General features: G+C 51.4%; 1 protein-coding gene across 4 annotated transcripts in view; it reads left to right on the top strand.

Moving 5' to 3' along the window:
- Positions 1-17,072, top strand: part of HDAC4 (histone deacetylase 4) — a 288,003-nt gene that overhangs the window by 27,091 nt on the left and 243,840 nt on the right. For all 4 annotated transcript variants that reach the window (XM_086720110.1, XM_086720109.1, XM_086720108.1 and 1 more), the window contains exon 2: positions 10,351-10,575. In XM_086720110.1, the coding sequence (XP_086576236.1) occupies positions 10,554-10,575 (22 nt within the window). In that variant the 5' untranslated portion in view covers positions 10,351-10,553. The remainder of the gene's footprint in view (positions 1-10,350; positions 10,576-17,072) is intronic.

Below are 17,072 nucleotides of genomic sequence, written 5' to 3'. Positions count from 1 at the left end.
CCAAAGTTCTCACACATCCTAGGGCAGATCTGGGCCTGGATATTTGCCGATCCTGGGTGCTACTGTAAGTGGCATCTTTTTTCAGAGCTTATTTTCTATTTGTATTTTTGCTGGTCTGTAAACATACAATAGTTTTTGTATATCGACCTCGTACCCAGCGATCTTGTGAAGAGTAGGTAGGAATGTTAAGAGTTATTGGTGCGTTATTGGGGGTTTTCTGTGGACACAGTGTACTGTCTGTAAATAATGCAGTATCTTTTCCCTTTCCAGTCCTTGTGCCCTTTGCCTCTTTTTCTTGCCATGTTATCCTGCCTCACGTCTCCACTGCCGTGTTGAATGGACGCGGTGAGGGGGGTGTCCTCGATTCAGGGGCTGGCTCTCTGACGCCTCCAGCCGATGACCTGAGTCCTCCTTCCTGCATTGGGGTGCGATCTGAGCCCTCCCTCCTGCATTGGGGTGCGGTAGGCTGCTCTGCACCGGGTGGCTCTTGGCTCTGTTTTTGGTCTCTTAACAGCTTGCTGTTCACCCACCACCTGGCAGGCCGGGGCCGGGGTGGGGAGGGGCCCGGACTTTGAGCTGTGGCCATCCTTTGCCCACGTGACAGGGTGCAGAGGACGCAGTGAGTGGGGAAGCATGTCCTCCTCGCGCGGCCACATTTGTTTGTGGCCACTTAATGAGATTTCGAAAAGAATGTTCCCTTAAGGATTTCTAGTTTCTAAGACTTTTACTCTTTGGAAGGTTTATGGCTTATTTTGTGAAATCGGGTCAACTAAGATTTTTAAGGGCAGCTGCAGGAGAGAACTATAGGTCATCCTAGATTCTAACATTTTGGTGAAGGAAGCGTTAGCGTACATTTAAGCTGTGGTGACGCACTTCGTTTCATTTATTCTGTGTGGAGCAGAAGTAAAAATAAAGAGAAGTCCGTACATAAATATGTGCTTAGTGTCAGAGATTGTCCAGTTAGCAGGGCGCCTGTCTTTCTGGAGGTGCCTGTGAGTCAGAATTACAGAGTCTTCTCTCCTGCTCACGTTTCCAAATGTGGACTTTTTCCCCCCCTTTTTTTAATGTGTCAATTGCTTTGGGTAGTATAGACTTTTTTTTTTTTTTTTTTTTTAAATTTTTTTTTAACATTTATTTATTTTTGAGACAGAGAGAGACAGAGCATGAACGGGGGAGGGTCAGAGAGAGGGAGACACAGAATCTGAAATAGGCTCCAGGCTCTGAGCTGTCAGCCCAGAGCCCGACGCGGGGCTCGAACTCACGGACTGCGAGATCATGACCTGAGCCGAAGTCGGCCGCTTAACCGACTGAGCCACCCAGGCGCCCCAGTATAGACTTTTTAAATTAATTCATTTATTTTTGAGAGAGCGAGTGAGCAAGCTGGGGAGGGGCAGAGAGAGTGGGAGACACAGACTCCGAAGCAGGCTCCAGGCTCTGAGCCGTCAGCACAGAGCCCGACGCGGGGCTTGAACTCACGAACCGTGAAATCATGACCTGAGCCGAAGTCGGACACTTAACCGGCTGAGCCCCCCCAGGCGCCCCAAGAACGTGGGCTACCTCAGGAGAGAATGCCGTCAAAAGAGCGGTTGTGTCTCAGGTCCTAATATGTGCAACGTTTGTTTACTTTTATAAGGAATACACAACTTTAGTCAGTACACACACCAGTTCGAACCACTCTTCCCCGATCGGTTTCAGAAACGTTACGCGCCTATAATTTTTGAGATCTTAGTACCATGTGCTCTGTGTGTGTTTTCTTAGAAAAGCAATGATCTCTTGGTTAGCGAAGCGTCGTTAGATGCTTACGTCCAGACAAAAGGAACTATCTCATGCGTGAATTTTATTTTATTTAAATAGCTCCTGGTCCATTTTTATATCGTGAATATTGCACTGGGTTGTTCAGAAACCTTCCACCTGAAGAGATGCCCATGGCAGGGGAGGAGAAGGGGGGAGATGGGGCGTACATGTCCCACAGCTCTGCTGGGCGCTCCTTTTGGCCTGGGGAGCAGGGGCCTTGCCTCCCTTGTGGGGTTGAGGTGGGAGTGTAATGGCGTCCCCCACTCTACAAGAGTTGGTTCTGATCACCTGGATCTTTCTCTGCTGGGTCCTGCCACCTTCCTGAAGGTGTGCCCGTTCCTCGTGTAACCTCGCTCCTCTGGCGGCCCGAGGGCTCGCCTTCCTCTGTCTTCCCCTCTCAGCCCCCCGCCCACGAGCGTGGATTTCTGGAATCTTCCCTGTCAGGCGCGACCCTTAATCTTGATGTGGGTCTTGCAGTTGGCTTCTGAGCTCAGCCCTTTTGCAGTGATTTCTCAGGTGGATGCAGGAAAACGTTTGGAGAGTTGATTCAATTCAGCACATTTTTGTCGCACGCCTGCCGTGAACCACACCCTCTGCCGTCGTGGGGCCTCCAGCCAGCCTGGAGTGGCCGGGAATGACAGTGGAAAAACGAACAAGTGACTGTGTCAGACAGCAGGGTGATGGCACCAGTGTGTGGGAGGGCTGGGGACTGCCATCTGGGCGCCCAGGAAGTTGGAGGGAGCCCCGCGGAGGTGTGGGGACGGGGCCCCAGAGAGAGAAGGTGTAGGAAGTTCAAGAGCCATGTGCCTGGCTATTCAGGGCCCGTGTGTGTGTGTGTGTGTGTGTGTGTGTGTGTGTGTGTGTGCGTGTGTGCGTGTGCACACACGCATGTGAGTCTAGAAGTGCTCTCGGTGGCCACCGAGCCTTCTTCCCTGTGGAGTCTGTCCCGTGAGGGGCCCTGGAAGTTTCAGTGAGTGTGGCCTTACTCCAACCCAGGAATTTCACGGAGGCTGGCCCGCGGCCGTACAGCCCGCTGTGGCCTTGCTGGGTGGATGGGGCTCGGACCTCCTCACCCAGTGCTCCCCTGGCAACGACGGGACAGTGGTGGCAAGGGACAGACGTGTCCTGCTGGTTTTCGTGGAACTCACGGCCGGGCCAGTAGGTGTGCCGTCACGGACCGGCTGGAGCCCGCCCGCTGGGGTCCTGTGGGGGGCAGGTAGGCGACTGGGGGGGATCCTGGCGTCCTGGCCACAGGGAGCCACCGTCTGAGCCCTGTTCCCCTGTGGCCCTCTGTGGCATTTACTGCCCAGTCCCTGCCTCCCCCTGGTGATGGCCCTTCAGCTTTCCTCCGGGGAGTGACTCCTTTTCTGTGAGGTTCACTCTGGCTGCCAGTCGCCATGTCCTGCCCTGCCCTGGCCAAGGGGACTCACACGGCCCCGCAGATGGGGGCCCCTGGGGATGGGAGTCTCAGAAAAGGGTCTTAGGGGGACTGCCTGTTACCTCCCGCCTCCGGGTCTCCACCAGGCTCTCCGCCACCCAGTTTGCTTCTGGGAGTTTCCTGTGCTTGCGTGGATCACCCGGTCCGTCTCTCCTGCCCCTGACACAGGTGCCTTTGTTCTCAGCTGCCTGCACCCCAGAGCCCCAGTTCCTACCTCCTGTGGTTCACGCGGGCTCCCCGACGGGTCTGGTGGCCGTGAAGATGCACTGGTCGTGGGCTCTCTCTTCTCGAGCGAGTTCGGCAGCTTGGGTCTCATGAGGTGTTCGGTTCATCTAAATTGTCAAATGTATTGGCATAAAGCTGCTGTGATATTCCCTTACTGTCCACTTAATAATATCTGTTTGGTCTCTGGTTAGTTGCTTCTTGCCTTCTTGATATTATTAATTTGTGCTTTCTTTCTCTTTCTCTTTCCAGGCCAGGTTAACTAGAGGTTTATCCATTGGATTGTCTCAGAGGATCAGCTTTTAGTTTCATCGTGTATTTTTTTTTCTTTTCAATTGCACTGATTTCTGCTCTTTGTTATTCTTTTTTTTCCTGCTTATTTTGGGTGTAATTTCTTCTTTTTATAGTTTCTCAAGGTGAACCCTGAGGTCATGGAGTTGACACCTGTTCGGATGTAGACATTTGGGGCTATGGATTCCCTCCAAGTTACGCAGATTTTGATATGTGCTCTTTTCATTTTTATTCACTTCAAAGATGCCTTCTAATGTCTGCTTTACTTTCCCCTCCGACCTCTGACCCATGAAGCGTATCATTTGATTTCCGAATAATTGGGAGTTTTCTGGGTATCTTTCTGTTTTTGATACCTCGCTTCGAATGAGTCAGAGAACATGCTTCGTATGTTTGACTTACGTCCTTTTAAATTTATTGAGATTTGTTTCATGGCCCTAAAGACGGTCTGTGTCGGCAAGCATTCTGAGTGCTCCCAGAAGGCACACGGAGAACGTGAGTTCTGTTGGTGGTGTTCTAGAAACACTCCTGTGGTGCGGTCCTCTCCGTCCTTGCTGGTTTGGGGTCTGTTTGTTCTCACAGTTCCTAAGAGCAGAGTTGGAATGTACAACTGGAATTGTAGATCTGTCCGTTTCTCTCTACGCTTTCATTAATTTTTGCTTCACGTGTGAAGCTCTGTGATCAGGTTCCCAAAGGTTTTGGTTATGTCCTCTTTGAGATCGTGAAGTGATCTTCTTTTTCCGATGATATGTCTTCTGTAAAATTTACTTTGACATCGATGTAACTGTCACAGCTTTCTTTTGACTAGTATTCGCATGATTTACCTTTTTCTGTCTTTTGCTTTAAGCCTATTTATATCTTCATGCTTAAAATGAGTTCCTTGTAGGCAGCGCATAGTGGGTCTGTAATCCCTGGGGAGGATCTGTTTTACAGTTCAAAGCGCGTGCCCTTCCTCTCTCCAAGCTATGTCAGTCCTACTTCTATGACTGTGCTGCTTTCCTGTCTTCATTTCCACTCCTATGGGTTAGGACGTGGGGCACAGAGAGGTCAAGTGACTCACTCAGGGTCACATATTACGATGGTGGTCTGATCATCAGACCCCGAGCCCAGGACTCTGGCAGTCTTGGTTCTCACAAGCCCGTGCTCTTGGCCATCATGCTGTCCTGTGGACCAACAGCTGACTGGAAGTTTCTGGTAAGGCCTCTTTGGCTTCAGCTAGAGACCTGGGGCACAGAGTGTGCTGATAAGCTCGGTGCGGCCGAAGCCAGAGGCACCTGGCTGGTGATGCGGTCGGTGGCTCACCTGAGAGTGCAAAGGAAACCCTCCAGAACACCTGCTTGTCAAACCCTATGCCTCTGCCTCAGATCTCTCTCGTTGGTACTGGTGGCCTCCAGGAAGAGGTGGTCTACATAGATCGTGGTCTGGGTCTGATGAGGGCATTGTGAAGTGATGGGGGCACATTGTCTTCTGGAACCTTCGTTCATACAGCGTTGGATGGGCTGGTGTGGGAGCAGTCAGGAAGAGCCCATGGGCGGTGCCTACCGGCTGTGACGGGCTGAATGGTGTCATCGTGGGACCCCTCCCCGAGAAGATATGTGGGGGTCCCAGCCCCCAGGACCTCAGAATGCGACCTCATTTGGACATAGGGTTGTTGCAGATGTCATTCGTGCAGATGAAGTCATACTGGGTGGGTTGAGCCCCTCATCCAGTATGACTGCTGTTCGTACAAGAACGTCCAAGAACGTGGCCGTGTGAAGGCAGAGACACAGGGAGAAGCCATGTGGTGGCGAAGGCAGGGTGCCAAGGAGTGTCAGCGATTGCCAGCAACCAACCACCAGAAGCCGGGAGAGGCAAGGAAGACTTTCCCTTCAGGTTTCAGAGGGAGGATGGCCTTGCCGACACCTTGACTGCAGACTTGTGGAACTTTCATGCGTCCAGAACTGTGAACAATAAATTTCTGTTGTTTTAAGCCACGTGGTCAGTGGCGTGGTGCTGTGGCAGCCCTAGGAACTGGACCCACTTGGTGCACACTCTGTCCCGTGACAAGGCCCGAGTGCTGCTGGTTCCTGGGAGAAAGAGATCTGTAGTGCACAAGTTGAGCTGGGTCAAAACATACTTAGGTTTTTCTGTATGTTGATGATTTCTGTCATCAAGGAACAGTATTTGAATGTGAGGGACTCTCCTGCTGAGCGTGGTGGTCCACGGAGGAGGGTCGTGGCGCTCGTGGTATGCACGCGTTCCCTCCTTGGCCCTGCCTCCTGCCCGTTTTGGCCATGTGCTCTGTCGCGTGGTTTTCCCCGTTATTTTTTTTAAAGCTTATTTATTTTTGAGAGAGAGACAGAGACACAGCATGAGTAGGGGAGGGGCTGAGAGAGAGGGAGACACAGAATCCGAAGCAGGCTCTGAGCCGTCAGCACAGAGCCCGACGTGTGGCTCAAACCCACGAACCACGAGATCGTGACCTGAGCCGAAGTCGGACGCTCAACTGACTGAGCCCCCCCAAGTGCCCCGGTTTTCCCCATGATTGCATTTTTGTCCCCGATTCCATAAATCAGAGGCTTCAATTCTACCTCTATTCTCCCTCATAAAGCCGTTGCCACCTTTTTTTAAAAGAGAAAATTCTACACTTGCAGCACCTTTTATTTATTAGGAGCTTTATATGCCTTTTTACAAAACCTGTGGTAATGTTTTTATTGGTGTCATTATTGATTTCTGCAGTGGCCTGGTTATCAAACTGCAGTTTTGAATAGTCCACTCCAATCTTTTTTTTTTCTTTTCTTTCACACAGTTTCAGTGTAGTTTTGCAGAGCGTGAGGTTCTTCTAGAACTTGTACGTCGTACTGTAGCAGAAATATCTGCCTTCTGTTTAATCTGCAGTTGCGAAGAGAGAGTGCGTCTCAGTCGGGCAAGGCCGCCCTAGGCCAGAGCCTGCTGGGCACCGGGCACTGGGCTGGGGACTGTGCATTTCTGCTGCCAGAGGTGTAGCTCCAAGAAGCAGATTTTGGCTCTGGGAAGCAGTAGACGCAGGATGGGGTAGGAGCAAGTACGCACGGCCTTTTGGCCAAACTTGGGGTCTGGACTAGAGCTATGCTCATCTGAGGATAAATAAACAGAATATCCCCACATGGGGTCTCCCAGAATATGGTGAATAGGGAGGTACCCTGGCATGTAGAAGAGGAATATGCCTCTGAAAATGATTCACAGTCAAAATCAGAAAAAAAAAAAACCAAACTTGACGAGACCGTGGTGGGGAGAAGACGTGGCTCTGCAGGCGGGACACCCAGTGAGGAGCAGGCGGTCTGCTGGGCAGGAAGGATAAAGGAATGAGTCGCAGAGGCACGCGGCCGAGAACAGGGAGTCTGGGGCTTAGTTAAAACCTGTATCAGAGGCCGTAAGGAATCCAAGTGATAGGGTGGAAAATAGCCCTGCCGTGGAGAACATACTTGAGAAGATGCCCAGGAATGCAGAGTAAACAGCACATGTGCCGGTGGCGGGAGAGGCCAGAGACGAGGGCGATGCCAGCCGCACAGGATCGGGGTCTCCGGGGAAGCCAGAACAAGTCTAACAAAAACAGTAACCCAAGCCCAATTGAAGAGCATTCTGAGCAGGAAAGAGACCCGTGTGTATTGAAAGGTTCAGGTTTGGAGCAAAATAAATGAAATGGGACTCTTACCATGTGCCTTTTTGGATTTCAAGATGAAAGGAAACCGTTGCAGTGGAATCCAGACGGCAGAAAAATGGCAACAGCCTCTTCACTGAAACTCAGTCCCCAAAGGGAAGGAAGTGTCCTTAAGCAGGACGTGGGGTTTTGGGCAGGGCTGAGGGTGGGGCAGGGTCTGAAGGTTTCAAGGGAGAAGAGGTGTGCTCTAAGACTTTTATACCCAGCCGAGTTGTGACTTGTGTGCGAAGGATACCGAGCCATTGGAGATTTGCCAGACAAACCATTTACATCGTCTTCCAGACAACGCTGTTTCCTTCTGGTCAAGAGATGAATGAAAAGTTTGAACCTGAGATAAATAACTTACTGTGTTTTCTAAGGAAACCACCAGATACAGAACGATAACTGTGAGGCTTTCAATCCTAGAGTTATGGATAACGCGTAATGGAAACCGCCAAAATGGCTAGCCTTGAGAGAGTGGTACTTCTTGTGACAGACTGGTTACGATTCTTTGATTATAAGCAATGGGCAAAGAAAGGATCCTTGAATAATTTAATCAAGAGCAGGAAACTGTCACATCATGAAAGGAAGAGATGACAGAGGCCTCAGAGGGGCCTTGAGGCAGGGTCAGTAGGAGACTTGCCATGGTTACCACGTTCTGAGTTTGTCTCCACTTTCTTTTTCTTTTTTAAGTTTATTTATTTATTTCGAGAGAGAGGGAGAGGCAGAGAGGGAGAGAGAGAGTCCCGACAGGGTCTGTGCTATCAGCTCAGAGCCCGATGCGGGGCTGATCTCATGAACCGCGATCATGACCTGAGCTGAAATCAAGAGTTGGACGCTCCAGTTTGTTTCCATTTTCTGATGATGCAATCACAGGCGAGGATTAAAGATATCATCCGTGATGCCACCCCAGAAGCCAACAGTTGGTGGTAGGAGTTCTTGTAATTGTCTCCGGGCCCTTCTATCACGTGGCTCTGTTTCGTGGGGGAGACTGGGCTTGGGGAGAGGATTTGATGAGTGTGGCTTGTAACACGTGCCAGCCTAGTTGTGAGGAGGGGTAGGCCCGGCCGTATATGGACTAGGAAGCAGCCTTCAAAGCTATGTTACCGAGAGAGAGAGTCGCACCATTCCTGGCTGTAACGTCAGTACAGAGAATAAGACACACAACCACAGAGCTAGCAGTCTGTGTGGGCAGAGGGCAAATAAGAACAGCAAGGAAACAGGTCTGAACCTTACCATGTGTTGGCCTCTGTGGCAGCATCATGGATAACTTGAAATACTCAGCTGTGGTGAGTGTGTTACTACTTTTGTAATCAGAAAATGGAAATCAGCTGAGAAGGTGGCCGTGATGAAGGCGGAAACTCGGGGAGTTACCGAAGGTGCAGCATCCGGTGAGGAAGCTGAGCGAAGGCTGGGGAATGTGGAGCACGGATATGGATGTACGGATATGGTGTTTGTGCACATATGGACCGCTGTGCGGATACAGATGTCTGTGCGGATATGGACATCTGTATGGAATACCATGGCTATATGGGTACAGTATCTGTACAGATACGAATGTCTGTACGGATACAGTGTTTTTGCAGATACGGGCCGCCGTGCGGATACTGGTGTCTGTATGGATACAAATGTCTGTGCAGATACGGACGTCTGTACGAATATGGACATCTGTGTGGATACATATGTCTGTATGGATACGGTGCCTGTGTGGATATGGATGGCTGTGTGGAAACTGTGTACCGATACGGTATCTGTGTGCATACAGATGGCTATGTGGATATGGTGTCTGTACAGATACAAATGTCTGTGCAGATACTGATGGATGTGCAGATATGGTGTCTGTACGGATACGGACATCTATGTAGATACATAAGTCTGTACGGATACGGTGCCTGTGAGGATATGGGTGGCTGTACGGATACAGTGTCTGTACGGATACGAATGTCTGTACGGATACGGTGTCTGTGTGGATACAGATGGTTGTGCGGATATGGCGTCTCTGCAGATACGAATGTCTGCACAGGTATGGTGTCTGTGGATATGGATGTCTGTATGGATACGGACATCTGTGCGGATACGATGTCTATGTGAATACCTTGGCTATATGGATACAGCGTCTGTACGGATACGGTGTCTGTGTGGATGTGGACATCGGTACAGATGAGAATGTATGGATACAGTGTTTGTGCACATATGGACTGCTGTGCAGATACAGGTGTCTGTACGGATACAAATGTCTGTGCGGATATGGACATCTGTACGGATACCGTGGCTATACGCGTGCTGCATCTGTACAGATACGAATGTCTGTACAGATACAGTGTTTGTGCAGATATGGACTGCTGTGTGGATATGAGTGTCTATATGGATACAAATGTCTGTGCAGATGTGGATGGCTGTGGATACGGTGTCTGTACAGATAATGGTGTTTATGTGGTTATAGACAGTGGTGTGGATATGGTGTCGGCGCAGATATGAATATCTGCACAGATACGGATACATGGGCAGATATGGTGTCTGTACAGATATGGTGGCTGTACAGATACAGACGTCTGTATGGATACGGTGTCTATATGGACGTGGTCTCTGGATACGGACGGCTGAACGGATACGACGTGTATGGATATGGACGTCTGTGCGATGGGCCAGGTGGAAGTACGCACAAATGAAGAACCACATGGTGGGAACAGGCTTGTGTAGATTTTTCTTCTAAAATGTTTCGCGTCGATCCTGCCAAGGCTTAGCGCCGCTGCTCTACAACGTGTTTTCACACCTATTTACTCACAAAACCCCCAGGTGGTTTGTATCTGGAGAGCCGATCCCACGGCAGACCGTTTACCATCGGTAGTAAAATCCGTGAGGACAACTCAGTTGTTTTGCTCAGTTGTTGCTGTCGGATGAGAGCCTTCACACCCTCACTGACACTGCTTTTCCTTCTCTAACCACACAGGTCACCTCCTGAGAGCCCGCCTCTTGGATGACCTGGCCTACGACGCGTGGTCAGCAAGACTGGGAGTTCTCGTGGCCGTGCGCCAGCACTCCCTGCTGCTGTCCGTGTATGTGTCCGTGGAACTCGGGGGCTCTTTGGAGCTGTTGTTTACGTGGAAGTTGTGAGCCGTTGTGAACCGCTTAAAGGAGTGGACGTTGCTAGCAATGAGCTCCCAAAGCCATCCAGGTAAGACGCGGCCCTTTGTCTCTTGGCAGATGGCAGGGCCGTCCTTTCGAGATGAGACCGCGTGGCCGCTGCTGGCTCGATGCATGGCCACTGTTGGTTTGTGACTGCCCAGTGCAGAGTAGGTGGTGGGTTCTTCACCCTCAGCGGTTTGGGGTCGTGTCTTTGGTTTTGATTTGCACGCAGCCAAAATGGCGTGTGGTTTCCATTGATGCGAGGAGAGGAGGCTCGTGGTTAGCAAGGTGCCATTTAGGCCGGTCTGTGATTTGGAGAGTTAATTCCTCATCCGGTTTCTTTGGTTTTGAGGGGACTTGGTGGGGCGGGAGTGCCTCTGTGATGGGGCACCTGGGCTGGGTCTGAGGTGCGGCACCCGATCCGCACCTGTCTCGGTGGCCACGGACTCGCTCCTGGGTCCGTGCTTTGTAGTAGGCACTGCACGGAGCATCTGGCTTGCACAGGGTTCTCACAGGGCCCTAAAAATCTCAGACCCGGAGGGAAGAAGTGACTTGCCTGAGGTCACAGAGCTAGTCAGTGGCAAAGTGTCACGGGCACGTGCACTCAGGGCTTCTCCTTCTGCCCTTGCGGAGCCACAGTGTGTGTTCCCGCGTAGAGCCCGCGGTACTGTCCCGCCCTGTCCGCCGGGACCGACCCCCCTCCAGAGCCAGCACTGTCTGCTGCCCAGCCTGCTGCCTCTTCCGGTGCAACGTGGTCTTTAAGGGCACTTAGAGATCAGTTCTGTCTTGCATCCGTGTGAGAGAGGAGGTGGGGCTCGCCTGGACGGATGCTAAGTGTCCCTGTGGCACCCACGTCTCTCTTAGTGTGCCTCGGGGCTTGGCCCAGTAGAGTGGACGTGGAGGGTCAGGGTCTGGGTCTTCCCCTTTGGGATCGCTCCAGAACATTTTCACACCTTTCTTTGGCTCTGATTGGAGTTGCCAGGAGCCTCAAAGAGCAGGATTCCCGGTTATATTTAGATAGGAAAGCTTTATTGATTTAAATTGTTCGTGTATTGATTGCTGTAAAGCGTAAAGCAAAATTAAGCAGTCTGCATCGAAGTGTGTAAGGTAGACGCGAGCGGTGCCCAGCTCCCCCTCCCACTCCTCCAGCCACCGCTGTTGAATTGGGGGTGTGCCTTGTTCCTGTGTATAAACATAGAGGGGTGTGGGTGCAAACATTTTACAAGAGTGTAATCATTCCATATGTGGGGTTCCGTGTTCTCTTTTCAATTGTAATATGTTACGAGCATCTTCTGATGTTGGTATGTCTGTCAATCTTATTTTCGATAGCTTATAGGTGGACATCCATGCGGCTGTAGCACTATTTATAACAGCCCCAAATTGGCATCACGTAATTATTTTGTACAGACGCTTCTGCAAGTCGTCTCCTGTGGATCAGTTCCACGAAGTAGAATTGCGAGGTTGGGGGCATGAGCTTCAGACGCTGGTCCAGACACGGTCTTAACTTACCTTCTTAATTACAGTTTAGGAGCACACAGAGTGTTCCTTTCTTCATCTGCCCCGGCACTCGGTGGATTTAGTCCATTTCACTGTTGCCACTATGCTACGGGAAATGATTGTTTGAATTTACATCCCTGTGTACATGGGGGTGCACGTTTTGGTATAGACATGACCTGATCTGGTCCGTGCCACCCACGCACTTGAAGGGCAAAAATGCTCTTTTGTTCCTGTTTTTGTGCCTAAAGAAGTTCGTATGTGTATAAAGTTTTCTCGTGCGTGCGTATCATATACTTCTATACAGGAGTGTACGTAGTCTTTGTGTGTTGTTTATCTATGAATGTTACCTTCATCGAGTGATTTAAAGCAGCATAGCTTCACTCTTTGGTGCTCGATTTCTACAAAGATGTGAAGTTGTCTATTACAATTGTAGTTTGCAGTATTCTTTTTGCACGGCTGATCCTTTGGTGCTTTACGTATTTTGGTGTGTTTTTCTGTGCATAAACATTAACGGCTAGCTCTTGGTGATTCAGTTCTTGGAATAGAATATATGGTATTTTTCTTTGTTTCATGTTTCTTTGCCTAAAAGTTTATTATGCCTTTAATTTTTTTTGAACGTTTATTCATTTTTGAGAGAGAGAGAGAGAGAGAGACAGAATGTGAGTGAGGGAGGGGAAGAGAGAGAGAGAGACAGACACAGAATCCGAAGCAGGCTCCAGGCTCCGAGCTGTCAGCACAGAGCCCGATGTGGGGCTCGAACTCACGAATATTATATCTTTTAAAAGCGGTTCTGCCCTGGCTTCTTTAGCTGACAGACATGTCTCTACACACTTATCTTAACCTTCCAGGTTTGTCTCACCAAATGGCAGAGTTCTCCTTCCGAGAGCCTTTGCCTTTTATCTGGAGAATTCGTCCACTAATGTTTATTATAGTCGTTGCCCTGTCTGATCATGTGTGCCCTGTCGCCCACTGACCCCTGTCATCTCTGTCCCTCTCAGAGGGTCAGGGATGGTGTGGGCAGGGCCACCGGGCGAGCCCAGACCTCCCTGGTCCCTCCCGTGTCGGTTCTGGTGTCGGTGGTGTGGGGGGGAGCCTGAAGCCCCGGGGATGTTCCCCCTTGTAGCCCGGGTCTCCTCAGGCCTCTGCCCCCTTCCCAGAGCAGTCCTGCACGGCCCGGCACACCGGACGCCCCTTGGCCGCCCTGCTGCCACGTCCTGGCACTGCGCCTGGCACTGTGACTCTCCTTCCCGCCTCGGATGGGATTGTTGTCCCGTCCCCTTGATCCCACGGGATTGGGATTTTCTAGCAAGTACCCCGAGTTCCTTATTACTTTATGCTGCCATTTTCTCATTACCCAGCTTTACTGTGAATGCTTTCATGTTTCTATTTATGTCAATTTGAGTGGATTTACGGGAGGTAGGGAATAATGGTTGTTCAGTTTGCTATCTTGAATGGGAAACTTCTAGGAGTTCTCTGTCGCTTTTCCCGAACACAAGGGGCCGAGACCTGTTTCTGGCCGCCCGGTGCGCAATCTCCCTTGTCTCCTGGCCGTCCCCGCCCTGCCGTGCTCCCCTGTGGCCCGGGGACAGCCCAGCTGCCTTCGGTCCCCCCTCTTCATACTTGGCAGTGTGAGTTGGCTTTGCCCTGATGATAAAATGACCTTTTTGTCTGATGTGTATGATTTTTCTCTCCCCTGTGTTTCTTTAAAACTCCCTCTGGTGCCGGGTGAGGTATGCATTACGATTTTATTGCTGTTCTTTCTGAACTTTGCCAGAGCCGGGCCCTGGTTCTCTGACGTAAAACTGTTCGCTGTTGGGGTTTTATTGCCCTGAATAACTATTCCTAATGATGTGAGCAGCCCGGGGAAAGGGCCTGGGCGATCCAGCTACAAGGACTCCTCTTCGATAGCGAGAAGAACAGAACAGGTACAGAAATATCCTGCGTCTTGCCTCAGCCAGCGCCCCAAACCCTTCCCTGTTGGGGACGTGCCGAAACAGGCCAGGATGGGCTTATTAGGACACAGGGCGTGCGCTTTGGAGGTGAGTCCCCGGCCCAACACTGATGGAGGATGGACACACGTGGGATCCTCCCGGCAGGACAAGCAAAGGCGCCCTTTTTCCTCTGCCCTCCTGCTAAATCTCAGGGAGCCCGCAGTGGAGTCCCTGGGACCTGTGTCCCTCCAGACCATGCCCTTGATGGAAAACTGGTTGAGCAGGACTGGAAGTGAGTAATTCAAGTGCCCTATCTCTCTCTGTATCTTTGAAAAGGGCATATAGTGTTGAGTTAAAAACAGAATAACTATTTTGAGGAAAACTCGTGTACGTAAGATCAGCGCTTTAGTTTGGACCGTTCTTTGATTTCTTAATATTTTGTTCAGTGTGAAATACCCCATCCGCATAAAAGCAGCCAAAAAGTCTGTGTTGACAATAACTTAGTGATTGGTGAGTTTCAACATAGTCTCATTTCTTCGAACTGTCATAAAGTTTTAATCCTGAAAGTCTCCCGGGACAAGGCTCTGCCTCTGGCTGGTCCGAGCTGGGGCTCTGGGCTTCCTTCATCCGCACACTCGGGCTTCCTTCGTTTGATCCTGACTCTGTTTGTTTCGGCCAGTTTGGCTGCCAAGGTTGTTATATTTTAATACAGAAATTATCTCAGAAAGGAACATTTGTATGTCACTTACATCACGCTTTGCAATGATTGCACGTCTCAGGGATGTTGCGAAGTTTTAAGGGGAGGAAATGAATTTTGAGGACGTGTGATTAACACAGGGAAGGCGCGGATTCGGAGCTGCTGGTGACAGGTGGTGACAGGTGGGCCGTGGACCCTGCGCGAGGCCTTGGGCCGCGACAAGCAGATGGGGAAGTCGGCAGCCGGGAGCGGCCTTGAACGAGGCCCGGGGAAGCCCAGGCCTAGGCTTTCAGGAGCGCTGCTGTGCAGCCAGTGGGCACAGCCGGCCGACGGGGAGTCCTGCCGCTCAGGTCAGGGGACTGGGCCACAGGAGCAGCCGGTGACAGCTGGAGAAGAGCTTCCTCGTGACCTTCGGGGAAGGCGTGAGAGAGTCCACAGCGGCTGGTGGACCTGGGGGAGTTCTGGGCCGGGGGCAGGACCCGGGGCTGGGTGCGGTGTGGGGAGTAAACCAGTTCCTGACGAGGGCCGAATGCAGGTGTTCCAGAGACGGGGGCCAGGAAACGCCTCAGTCCTTCCAGCTGATTTTCGGATGGGAGATGCTTGTGCCTCTTGTACCCCGTACTCCTCTGCTTTCTCAAAGAAGGCGTTCAGAATGGCCGGTCCGTCTCCCGTCTGCGTCTCCCAGGCCTTCCCGGAGCGCCCAGTGCGAACATTTGCAGCTCGTGAACCACCACTATCCCCGGTCCCCTGCTATCATTATCTGGGATCTCAATCAGTCAAGGTTTGTTCTGGAAATGATGGAGACATAACGACTTCTTTTTCAACCTACTTTTTTTTTTTTTTTCTTTAAATCCTCAAATTGTGTTTTGTCTTTTAAAAATCACGGATACTCAGTCGTCATGAAGAGCTCGGAAAATTCACTGTCAATGGAGCATTGATGGTTTGTTTTGGCAATTCTCTGAAAATTCTTATACAGTATGTGGAACATTTGCATTTATGTCCTTTTTTTCAAAGCCACCATTGTAGAAATGCAAATTTCTGAGTTCTGAGATGCTGAATGTTGGATGATTAATGATATTGAAATTTAAGAATGAACCCCGCGCTATGTATTTGACACAGAAAACCCAGCACGAGAATGATTAGAAGCCATTGAGTGCAGCTCGGCGGCGGAACAGAAGGGCCGTGATTGATGCGCCCGGTGGCGGGGGCGGGTCCGGCGTGGACAGGTGCGGAGCCGTGTGGCGCCACGGATCCGGCTCTGGTTCACGTGTAGAACTTATCATGGCGACAGACCCACGTTGGTCCCTCGCGTACTCCAGGTCAAAACCTGACGTGCTTTTCGGAGGCCGACACGAGCGGTGTCTTCGTTCTGAATTGTGCTTTGCAGCTCTCACGTTCGTTTTGCGTGACAGCCCCGTGGAGTGGGCCAGAACGCCGTTATTCCTGTTTCGTAGATGAGGAAACTGGTTATCTACTGCTGTCCGGTGCTTAGCCTGACGTCAGGCAGACGATCGGAGGCCAGCCTGGAACCGGGATGGGTCCTCCGCCCTTGAGGGACGTACGACGCCCCGTGCTGGCGGACGTTGTGCGCACCGGGCCGGGTCAGGAGTGGAGGCCGCTGGCTTCCGTGGAGCTCGTGGGCCGTGTCGTGCAGTCCCTGTGGTGAGAGGGGGTGGGTGGGGGCGCGGAGGCCGCCAGGAGGGATGCGCGAGGTCAGGACGGGGGAGCTCACCTGCCCAGGCGGGGCACGTGGAGCTGGGCCTAGGGGCCTGGAGGCGAGAGCTTGGTGTGGCGCAGGCAGGAGACTGGGAGCAGAGAGACGGGCTCTGGGGTGGGGGGGGCGACACAGTCCCAGTTCCCTGGGATCTGAGACCCCGCACGTGTGGAGAAGGCACCGTGGCTCCTGGTCTCTTGCCCCTAAGCACCGTGCCCCCTCCTGGGACGCACGCTTTGTGTTCCATTGGTTTAAATGAACGGGGTTTTGCCACGGTCGAGCCAGGCTTTGGTGCCGTTTGCGATGTGCCTTGAGTGTATTTCTGAACTTTTTCTGGGCTTGTCTTTGCCCCGTCCTTAGAGCCTGGGACCGGAAGACCGGCCAGGTGACTGGCGGACCAGGGCACTTGGGGAGATTTGGGTTGAAGCTTTTTTCCTGCCACTTAAGAGCCTTGTATTTGGAGGGCGCCTGGGTGGCTCAGTCAGTTAAATAACTTACTCTTGATTTCAGCTCAGGTCATGATCCCAGGGTCGGGGGTGGAACCCCACGTTGGGCTCCCTGCTGGATTCTCCCTTTCCCTCTCTCTGCCCCTCCCCTGCTCATGCTCTCTCTCTCTCTCTTTCTCTCTCTCTCTCAACAAACAAACGATAAAAACAAGGAACCTTTTATTTACTTATTTTTTGAGGACACGATATAAAATAGTGACT

This window comes from Puma concolor, chromosome C1 (assembly GCF_028749965.1).
Source record: "Puma concolor isolate L17-30 chromosome C1, mPumCon1.1.hap2, whole genome shotgun sequence".
Lineage (NCBI taxonomy): Eukaryota > Metazoa > Chordata > Mammalia > Carnivora > Felidae > Puma > Puma concolor.
The sequence above is the reverse complement of the archived record's forward strand: the minus strand, read 5'-3'. Positions and strand labels throughout refer to the sequence as shown.